The sequence below is a fragment of the Glossina fuscipes genome, unplaced genomic scaffold (genome assembly GCF_014805625.2).
Source record: "Glossina fuscipes isolate IAEA_lab_2018 unplaced genomic scaffold, Yale_Gfus_2 0, whole genome shotgun sequence".
In the NCBI taxonomy this organism is placed as follows: domain Eukaryota; kingdom Metazoa; phylum Arthropoda; class Insecta; order Diptera; family Glossinidae; genus Glossina; species Glossina fuscipes.
In genome coordinates, this window is record NW_023998414.1 from 10,844,035 (window position 1) to 10,856,074 (window position 12,040).

The window sequence follows — 12,040 nt, forward strand, 5'->3', positions numbered from 1 at the left end:
TATATATATATATATATATATATATATATATATGCATATATGTACATATACATATATATATATATATATAGATAGATCAATATCGTGACATTTTTACGCTATGAATTTTTCCCAGGATTTCAATCGAACAGAATTTGATTCGCAACAACAATTATGCACAAATGTATTGTATATTAAAGTAAGCACGTGATGTCGTTTGCTGTATATGGTAGGTAGCTGGGGAAAGCGCGTATTAACACATTGTTACGGTAAGCAATTTAGTGTGTAGTACAAGTTGTAAGAGTAATTGTTGTTGTTTAAAACATTTGTGTTTCAGTTGAATTGCATTTATTATGACATTTTGTTTGTTTGTTTGTTTGTTTGTTTATGGGGGTGAAAGATAATTTGTAGTTTCAGGAAATTTTATGTAATATTGATGGTGAGAGAATTAAAGCCGAAAATAACAAAAAAAAAAAAAAAAAAAAAAATACGAAGGTAAAAATTTTTCTTTTATATAATTATTTAGCGAATTTAGGAAAAACTAAAAAGAAAAACATTATGGATATTAAAGATCAAGAAAAAAAAAAAAAAAAAAACAAACATAAGTAAGAGCAACTATCATATCAATTTGAACAGAAATTCCCAACGGTATAGATTACTTACCTGATAGGGACTTGGTTTGCCACCTTTGCCAGTATCCTTAGGACCTTTCGTATCTTTCGAATCGGTTGGATCTGCTTGTTTCTTTTTCGATTTTTTCTCTTTGGGAGGTGACTTCGGTTTATTATTACCCCCATTGCAACAGGAGCTCTCTGAAAAGGTAAATCGCAAAGTGATTATAGGTCTCTTCAATATGACACTGTGACAAGGTGTGTCGCGATATGACAGCTTTAATAGCCTTCGATTTGATATTTGTACGCTATATCGTGGTAAATCGTTTACCGAAAAATGTACGAAGATGGAGAGTAAAATGGAATCTTGATCTTTATCGGACCGTCCATGAAAGACAGATCTCTGAGCCACATACGCATTTGAACTTAAATTTTTTGTTTACTTCATATTGCATTTCTGAAAAAATATATGCCCAGCATATATATAGCTCTCTCTCTCTCTCTCTCTCTCTCTCTCCCTCCTTCCCACCCACTTGTTTGGATAAGTAAATGAATTTAAGCTATAAACGAAAACGAGAATATTTTAATTATACCCATGATACTCATAAGTAAATGCAAGTCATCTCATGGTGTGATGACGATTAAACACGGACTTGGGTACGTTAATTGATTTGATTTTGTATACATTAGGCGAGGAAACACTTTGAAAAATGCGATACAAAAGTCTCTAGCGGATTATTGTTGTTATGACTTTTTTGTTTTTTTTTTTTTTTTCGGTAGTTTGTCGCAATACGTAAGATGTAATCATCGTTTAATCTTATGATATTCAATAATGAAAGCCTGTAAAACGAAGTTTTATGAAATTAAACCTTTTACTTACCCTGCAATAGAAAACAGAAAACATACAACAGGAAGAGTATGCTTACACCGTACAAATACGTAAAGAAACTTTCATAGTATAATACAGGCAAACGATGTGTTGTTACATCGCTTATAACATAAGCGATGCAAACCACTATCAATATGATGGCATATACCAGACTAGTTACAATAAACAATGATGTCCTATAAATTATTGAAAAAAAAAAAACAAAAAAAAAAAAAAACGAGATGAAAAAGAACAAGAAGAAGAAAAAGAAGAAGAAGAAATATACAATAACATATATAAATAATTATTTTAGTTTTGGATATTTTTCATATTAATGTATATGGTATAGATTGAAAAAGTTTAAAAAAAAATATTTTTAGTGTAAAAGAAAATGAAAAATATTTTATAATATCATTAATATAAAATAAGCTAAAATGTGCTGCATTTTCTCGTAAAAACAAGTGCTTCTGTGTGTGTGTGAATAATTTGTTTATAAAATTAATAAAATTTATTTCCATATGAAATAAAAAAAACATGCATCAGTTAATATATTTTAAATAATACACACATGGCTTGCACAGTAAACGCTTAATAAAATTAATTTTATTTTCTTTTCTTTTTTGTTTTTTTAATATATTTTTTCCCCCCCAAAAAAAAACAAAAAAAAACAATTCACTAACAACTGCAACCGTGAACTAATTTCACATTCAATGCCTCTAGTTTTCAAGCAAACTACTAAACATTTATAATAAAATGTTTCGTGCTTTTCTTAATTATATTTTGTTTCTTCTGTTTTTTTTTTTTTTTTTTTTTTTTTTTTTCCTTTTGATTATTTAAGTGGTTCGCTTTTCTTTTGCAAATGGAGAAATCATACTGTGCATTAAGGGGTTGTTTGCAGAGCATTGATTTAAAAATATAAGTTAACGTCTCTTTGTCTTCCTTCCCTATTCCACCCACCCTCAACACTCCCCGTCCACATTTAAACACATCTTTGTAAAATTTCATTTTTCTTGCTCTTCTTCTCCTCTCTCCACCCGTCCTTTTCACTTTTTCGAAAAACTTCTAAAAAAAGAAATAATGAAAAAACCAAGAATACCTTTCTATTCGTTTGAAGATATTTTTTTATGTTCATAATATTTTTTATTATCGTGATTCTAATGTAAATTCATTGCGCACAAGTTTTGCATTTCCATTGTGCATAAATTTACTTATTTTCTACTATTGTCTTCTTCAAAGCGATGCAAAGGAGCCACGTATTGCAATTTTGAAGTACGTGGTCCTATACGAAACAGAGGTATTTGAACATTTGATTAACCAGTTAACTGTGAGAACCTCTTTAGCGAGATGCCCGTATTCTCGTCGAATACACAGTATGTGTAATGTGAAATTGGATTATGAGGAAACAACTTGACAAAAATATTTTTTATATCACATTATTATTGCAAATACAAGGACGAGTGGACGGAGGGACGGATCGTAACATATATATTCATTATATACAATTAACTGAATAAACGTTAAGAATATCAATCCCTTCATGAAATGGCAGACGGAAATGTTTTTCCATCAATAGACCGACAGACGGACGGACAATGAAATAAATATATATAACTAAATCTTAGCACATTCGCCTGGACCGCTAACATGAATTAACGTCCTGCAATTGCTGTTTCTAAAGGCGGCAACATTAGATGCACCCGATAACCGCTGTTGGAGATATGTGTCCCAAAATGGAGATAATTTTTTTTTTTTTTTTTTTTATGTATAAAGATGCACGTGTTCTCGAACGATATGCATATTATATGAAACGATCCCCAGACTACGAGTATTCTTATAGGTATACAGGTAAAGGGACCTTGCACTCCTAATTTGATGCCTCTACGCAGGCCTTGTCTGCCTTGGGTTGCCTACTTACGAAGATATTTTTGTGCACATTCATTTTTACATTTTATTATCTGACAAAGAATGCTTATATTTAACGGTACAAGTTCGCGGCAATTAGCTTCAGAATTTTATTATTTTCACCAGTAATCAGTGTTAGAAACGGAAAAACTTTACCAGTCGCGAATATGTTAATTAAATACTTTCCCTTCTACTATTTTCATCAACAAATACCCTTTTGTTACAATAAACATACGAATGAACAATTACTAATTAAAGCTACCTTACGTGCTTTATGTGCTTTACATGCCTTACGTGCTTCTCTTGTACCGTAATTTACATATAAAAATGTAAAAAACATAAGTATTTGTATAGACCAAGTAAGAAAGCCATACATTAAATTATAAATTAAGCCTAATATCAATCAGTCGCTTATTAATTATGGCCGTGTCATTCAAAATCATTTTTCCTTCACTTTTTATATTGACTATAGCAAATACTTCAGGTATAAATTAAAAATTAAGATCTGGTATAGATCGCGACTTATTGATGCAAACATTTTATAATAATTAATTTCTTTTCTCGAGCTTGTCGCAGTTGAGTGGATTTTCAACTTCAAATATGATATCCATCCAATGGGAATCACAAAGGGACAATTAAATAAAAAAACGTCATTAGTAGGAAAACTCTAATTGGATTTAACCATGTATCTGTTCCATAAGTACGTGGGATACTGCTTCTCGTCAATTGTGTCAGAGTGTGAGAAAGATAAAGCGCGTTTATACGAATTTGATTTGCGGGCGATTATTTTATACAAGAGCTAAAAGTCCCGAAAAGTAAAAGTAAAGCTTTAAAGTTTTCCTATTGCTGATAATTGCTCGTTAATAGGCTCGCAATTAATCATAAAAATTTCGAAAAATTTAAATAGTCATCTAAAAGCACCTATCTTGTAACGGATGGCATTCAATCTAAGTTTTCTTAGCTTAAATAATATAAGATCAGCAGCCTATAAGCGACCAAACATTTAAATCAATCTTTTCTTTAGATTGATCGGCTTACAAAACAAAACAGCAACCGAAGAGATGTATAAAGCAGACGCCAACGGACAGACAGATCGACCAATTAGCCTATGGTCAGATAAATTAGTAGGAAAAATGCGAACCAATGAATATATATAGCGCTCGAAGAAAGGCACACGTAAGCCATCGACCGATGGATAGACTGGCGAACAGAATGGGAACGAATAAATAGATAAGACAACGATGAATAGAGGAATGGATTGAGGCTTGCATAGAGCGACATGTAAGTCTTTAAGCAGCGGACAAACGGACAAATACCCTAAAAAGCGTTAACCCGTAAACAAACTCCAAAGGAGTACACAGATAACTTACTAGCTGATGACGAACTCACGAATGCGTAGCACATGGAAAGGTTCGCGAATAAATAAAAAATTGACGAATGCGTGAGCAAATCGTTTAAAAACGATACGAACCTGATAAGCCGAATGGCTAACAATAAGACACACATATGCGAGAATATATGGAAGAAAGAAAAAAATCAGCCACGCCCATTCAACATTATAGAGTATGTAAAATTATATTTTAACTTATTTTCACTCTCTCATAGGCAAACAAGATTCGATCGTAACCGAATCTAATTTTCTTACTTGATTAAATTTAGCAAAATTATCACACAATTGATGGACATTTTAACGAGAAAAACAAGTAAAAACATTATATTGAGCCACGGTCTACCGTTAAATATTCTTCACCATCGTAAATGTATTCACGTGACGACCTTTTCACATATGGCGTTATATGGGAAATGTTCGAAAAAGGCATCAAAGGCGGAAAATCTTTTTCAATTTCGTTTGTTCTTTGGCCAAAACATGTCGATGTGCGAAATTCACATCAAGATATTTGAAAAGTTGCGATAAGTTGCAGGCTATCCTAGATCCAGAAAGTAATTCTCAATCGATGGATATAATAAAAGATGGCGCTCTCTCAAGTGCTTCTGGGTGTTTCATACAACTACGCAAAGTGAAAATATCTCAAATAATGCGGTCTACAAATTGAATACAAGGCCGGCTAAAAGACAGACAGGCGGACAACTGCACATATAAGAGGGTATAAAAAAAACCTGGGTCTATTTCAAGACCTTCTGAATGTTGCATACTTTCGTCCAAGCATAATATATCCTTGCATTGTACAGGTGATGTAGAGAATAATTAATGACCTAACCAAGCGAAATATATTACAATACTTTGCGAATACCTTTGATTTGCAGAAAGCTGACCATGAAACGCATCAAGTGCAAAACATAAAATAAATTCTATTGAATGCACCAATAGTTGAATAGCTTCAATTAACTTAATAATACCCATTTTGCTTAATGAACAACATACATACATAAATTTCTCCATTTTGTACATATATAACCTTGCAATTTAATTTGTTTCTCTGCTACGTATATACGTATTTGTTATATATAATATCAAAGAAAAGCTAAAAAGATAAAAGAAGTTCGTCCCTGTCTTTCGCCCTCATTGCATTAGCTATCCTCTTATGTAAGCTGCCTTAGTATTCTGTGAAGAACGTCAACCGCGACTATTAGCAAGAATATTTTACTATATATATTTTAAATAATAATAGATATAAACAAGTACGAAAATTATATTCGGTCCAGACCAAATCTTTTCTATCCATAGCCGTTATCCTAAAAAAAAAAAAAAACGGAAAAAAACGGAAAAAACGGAAAAAAACGGAAAAAAACGAAATTTCGTATGCTATGCTATTGGGCTGACCTGTTCCATTTATATGGTGTATGTGTTGCGTGTTATGAGTAACAAGCGAAAAGCACGGTAAGCAAAGATGTTCATAGTTCTTATTGTATAGGAGTGTGGACATCGTAGGCGTGTCCTTTGACTGGTTTGGGCAATTTCCAATTTGTTTCGCAAATTTATAGGCGATATGATCATTTTCGCCAACAGGAAAATGTTAACTGATACTGGACGTTAGGCGGAGACTTAGATGGACAGATGGAGATGTATTCCAAATTTCAAATTGACTAAGAATTTATATATTTTTTTTGGGAATTTCTGAAGCTTGCTTCTGCGTGGTAGTTTGACAGCGGTAAGATAAAATGTGCAAATCGCCCTTCTAAGTACGCAATTATTAAGAGGAGAGCGAACGGAACAACATGCATTTTTCAAAAGCCAGGGAAGGAATATCGTCTTCTTGAAAGTGATATTGATTGATAATAAAATATAACGGATTTTTTCCAGAATTTTGAATCATTTCTGAAACGCACTTACCTTCGAAAAAATTCATAAATATCATAACGCCTTTCGTTTTAAAATATTATTTATATACAATATTACTCAAGTTACGCGATTATAAAGCTTTTTGAATTTTTATCATCAATATCTTATATTTAACATCTCATAATAACAAATGGGCAAGGTTTAGCCTAATTTTGCAATGGACGCTAAAATACATCGTCATACGTACAATGTTTCTTATAACCTGCAAACCGCAACTTTCCGTCCGTCTATCATATATCGCGTTTGAATTGAAATCTCTTTCATTTTCCACGTCATAATCATCGTCTAAGTAATTCATTATCATAAATTTTAGCGTTATATCTTGAGCGTTCCAACAACAATTACACCATTAGATAGAGAGATAAATGAATAGGACATAACGGGCATTTTGATGTTACTGAGAAGCAAACATATTCACTTTATATATATTTCGTAGTTTTAAAAACGGAACGACAAAAAGGAATATTTCTCATTTCTTCATTAGGCAGGGTCTTCATTGCCAACAATATTTCAGCAATACTTCAACCCCAAAATGGAGGATAAAAGGGTAAAGAAAATAATGTACAGAACTGAATGGAATGATGCTTTGCATGCTTATGATGTTTTGCATAATAAACATTTAGTTATGTAATTATTTGATACATTACTTTATGAACATAATGCGGTCAGTTCCAGTTAAGAGCAAATGCAACGCTGACCGTCTGTATTTGTGGCGCAGACACAGCACATTTCCATGTTTTGAATAAGAGGTTTTAAGCAAAATGAAATATAATTCTTATCGTAGACGCAATTCGTTTAATGAAGAACTCTCTATGTATTATACATACATGTTATATGAATTACTTAGAAAAAAAAAAAAAGAAGGAAAAAATAAACCCTTAAACATCTCTATTTTCAAAATAAACCGCTGATATGCAAAATGAAAGAGTTACATTGTATCCGACTTGTTTACAATTATATATAGTCTTCAAGTCAAGAATAATGTCAAGGAAAAATGTTTGTTACAAGTCCTTGTCAAACAACGAATAATTCCCCATCTCTCGATTATTATAAGCCTTATAACTCGTATGGATGAGATTAAAGTATAGAATACACACATAGATCCGCAATATTATTCTTTCCCCACTCATCGCTTTAACTAATTGTGAATTCATCGTTGAATAAAGCGGCTTACAATTGCGGTTCTAAACTCTTTTTCGCAAAATATTGATCGCATTTATAACTCATATCATACACACATATTGTGTATGCATATACACAGTAAATTTCTTACAACGTGTATGCATATGCAATTTATTGTATAGGAACGTTTGTAAAAGGTTATAAGCCTTCAGAAATTAAACTATCAAGTCAATAATGGTGAATAGCAATTCTAAAGTATGATTATGTAAATCCTAGTAATAGGGCACATGTTTGCAGTATCGAGCACTTATACTCGATTCATTTATATATATATTTTTTTCTATTTATATTGTGTATAATATAGATATGAATGTTTATATGTATATTACCATAATTCAATCGGTCCTGTTATAATATTGGTTTGATATGTGCCATGAACAGTTATTCTTGCCGGTAGTAAACCACGTATATTTGGATTTGTTTTCATTGAATAAGAAACCCTAAAAATTGTTTTCAAAAGAAATAAATATATATAGAAAAAAAAAAAAAAAAAAAAAAAAAAAAAAACAACAACACCATTTACACTAAATCGAACAATTTCTCTTCAAAAGAAAGAAAACAATCATATAAGCTTTACATTATTATAATAGAATATAGCTGTAGATGTACATGTACATATAAAACTAGTAGTTACAACATATAAAGGATCGTTTAGCGTATTTAGAAACTATTGAAATACAAGTGAAACGATATCTAGGATTCACTTTTTTATATACAAAAGCAATTAAGTTCTTCTCTAGTTGGACAAGTAAAAGGAAATTATGATATATGGCAGCAACAGAAAATCCACTACATGATTATGACACAAAACAAAAAAAAAAAAAAAAAAAAAAAACAAAAACAAATGGTTAAAGTCAAGATTTTATATACATAAAAGAAATTTGAAAAACTTATACAATAGTTAGGTAAACATTTGCAATAACATTTGCCTGATCATAGGTTTACCAAGTCAGTGTTCGCGGGTTCAAATTTCGGCGCGATAGAATAAACATAACCGTAGCTAATCGTAGTAAGTGCACTCAATCAGTAAAGGTACAGCGCTCACAGTTTGAGCGAACTTGCACTAGGCGGCTAGACTAGGGGGCCACTTTCTATCTCTTTCTCTTTCCTCACTTCTTTCTTACCATAACCGTGCTGCACGTATAGGTGCACGTATAGGCTGCATAAATACGCTCCCATTGGAAGAAAACCAAAAAGTACTTTACCGTAGCTGGATTTGAATCTCGCATATATATTATAATCGAATATATCTTATGTGCAAAGCTGCCGATATATTGTGTGTGAAAAAGCCCATAATATATATATCAAATATGTGACAGACATGTTTTTAGAAGCGGCCAAGCAACATGGCTATCTATAGCTCACAAAACACACGCAATCAGATATCATGTGTTTGCTTCAGATACTTCAGGGTATAAAAGCTTCGTTAAAAGCGAATAAATTTTCTCTAAGTGAACCGATAATACAAGATTAACAACCTGTTTCCCAACATAAACTTGAAATAGAAAAATTGACATATTGCAGCGACTTGCTAGAATAAGAATTTACTAGTGGTAGTGACTAATGCATGTATGCATAAGCTTACGTAGATGGCTTTGAACAGTTATCCGATATCTATCAAGTGCATTCCGGATAAAATGGATTAAAAAAATGCACTCAATACTTCAATAATAGATTACGGCTTAGAGAGTACCGTGTCTTGAAAATTAAAATCTCTTCAATGCAATCTTACTACTAAAGCTAAGACCAAGTATGGCCTACTACGCCCTGACAATCAAATCCGCGAACACCGACTTGGCACACGCTGCTCTTATCTATTCGGGTATGCGACAGCCCCACAGTGGCCTACTACGCACTGACATTCAAATTCGCAAACACCGACTTGGCACACGCTACTCTTACATATTCGGGTATGCGACAGCCCCACAGTGGCTTAAGTGGCTTTCTCTTTGCCAACCATAGTATCGTAGTAATCGTAAATAGCATTTCGCAAACATTTTTGCTATGCATATCGATGTAAGTGCTTCAAAGACATCCTTAAGCAAACATAGCTAATTACTTTGTACACATTTGGACGGTAAAAATAAATTCACGAATTAAAAGATACCCGTCAGCATTTCTATCCTGGAAATAACTAATAATTTCTTACACATAATTTGTATATAAAAAAAGTAAATAAATTTTGAAATTTACGCATATTAGGTTCACGTGAAATAAAAAGTCGTTTGAATGGCAATAACAGTCCAGTCAAAGGGTCAACAAAGAAAACCGCATAAAAGCTGAACGCCAGCAACTTGACGTAAAACCAGAACAGCCAATAACTCTAATATGGAAATAGATCAAAAATATTAATCTAAGACTCTTTGTCTTATAGTTTATACCTCGTGACTTGGTAGCGGCAGGGACTTTAATAATAACTGGCGTGGTTGGCCACATTTATAATGCGTGCTCGATCAAAGAACGCATAATCACATCTTTCTTCTCTGATTGGTTGCAAAAAGAATGAGCAAAAATTTAAATACGTTTGGATCGTTTATGCCTCGTATCAGCTTCTTGCCTTAATTTCCATACCCTACAACATTCTTGGTGCAAGTGTACATTAAAGTCGTATGAAACATCGAAAAGGAATTGACACTGGCTCACATTTGAACATATCGAACGATTTAGAATCACTTTCTGAATCGAAACTTGTCTGTCCGTCTGTCCAACACTATATTTTATAAGGTTCAACATGCATGTCGCAATTTTCGCGATATTTTGATGTAATTTGGTACATTGACATGCTTTGGCCCAAGAATGAAGGCTACTTAAAATGATTTGAATCGAATCAGTTTTTCAACCATTTCCCATATAGCACCTTCTTTCTTAAATGAAGTTGTGCAGGGTATTTAATGGTAGACCGTGTATTACTATAGCGTTTTCGACGAGCGACGATCTTCACGAGGCTTCTGATGCATATTTCATGAATGTACTGAACAAAAATTGACTTATCACAACCAAGGATATAAAATGTTGCACTACTTCCAGTTCATTATGCTAAGAGGACGATTTCTATGTTCTTCTCGAAATGATAATTTTTCTGAGATGAAATAACGGTTTTTGCGGAAAAATACATCACATCGCTAAACTATCAGTTCTTATACATAGTCAATCATCATATATATATAGTCAAAGCCTATATAAATATTTTCTGGACTTTCCTAGTATAAGTATAACAAATATAGTTTCCTTCTTCGTTTAGCAATCGTTTATCCCAGCAGCAGCAGTAGCTTGTTTCTCGCGTTTAATAAGATAACTCAATACAATTTATAGATATTTTTAATAGTAAGTTGAACAAGAACAAAGTTAAAAGTTCCCTGAATAAATCTCAAAAGGAATGGATAAATGGCTAAAAGGACAGATCACAAAAATCAATGCATTCTTCTTCTTAATAATTGCGGATCGGGTTAATCTTAAGCTTTAAAACTTTTAATCTCTTAAAAAGTTATATATCCCCCGATATATATTAAATAAAGCTGATATATAAATCAAATAGGGACAGAGAGGTGATGTCTACCCATTTACATTTTAGCGATGAAACGTTTGCATTCAAGTGTGGAATAAACAATGATTCAGAGAAGTAATGTAGACTTTTACAAAACATATAGACGCTTTGAAATGGTAGCAATACGCTGAACAATAATAATAAATATTTGCAGAAATCATTTGATTATTATCCACATAAGTATTCGTTCTAAATACATATTTTATACGTAAGAACGTTTCTATCCATTCATGCTCACACCCAGTGGAAGGTATTACTACTATATATATATATATATATATATATAAAACAAAAAGGATTTGACCTAGTTTTGTAGCTATTATGCTAAGAGAAGCACACAGCATTAATTTAAATAGTGATTGTTATATGAAAATGAAAATGCTTTGTGTTTTAGCCACTATTCCTACGTATGTACATACGGTGCTCGTAAACATTTTATGCAAATATTATGTGACAATATTAAGAAATATGACAACATTGCGCGTGTTTATTTATTTTTTTTATTTTTTTTTAAATTAATTAAAATTTTATTTTAAAATATTGCGTTTTATTGTCTCTTACTTTTGCTCTGATTACCTTTAGGGGAGTTTTCTGATAATTATTATTATTATTATTTTTTTTTTTTTTTTTTTTTTTTTTTTTTTTTTTTTTTT

General features: G+C 32.1%; 1 protein-coding gene across 11 annotated transcripts in view; it reads right to left on the reverse strand.

Moving 5' to 3' along the window:
- Positions 1–12,040, reverse strand: part of LOC119644683 (proton channel OtopLc) — a 76,790-nt gene that overhangs the window by 11,359 nt on the left and 53,391 nt on the right. For 6 of the 11 annotated variants that reach the window (XM_038044367.1, XM_038044375.1, XM_038044366.1 and 3 more), the window contains 3 exons: positions 8,173–8,283; positions 1,471–1,655; positions 643–791 (listed from right to left, as the gene is read on the reverse strand). In XM_038044367.1, coding sequence (XP_037900295.1) covers positions 643–791; positions 1,471–1,655; positions 8,173–8,283 — 445 coding nt within the window. The remainder of the gene's footprint in view (positions 1–642; positions 792–1,470; positions 1,656–8,172; positions 8,284–12,040) is intronic. The other 5 variants (XM_038044372.1, XM_038044371.1, XM_038044368.1 and 2 more) reach the window with 1 other exon arrangement.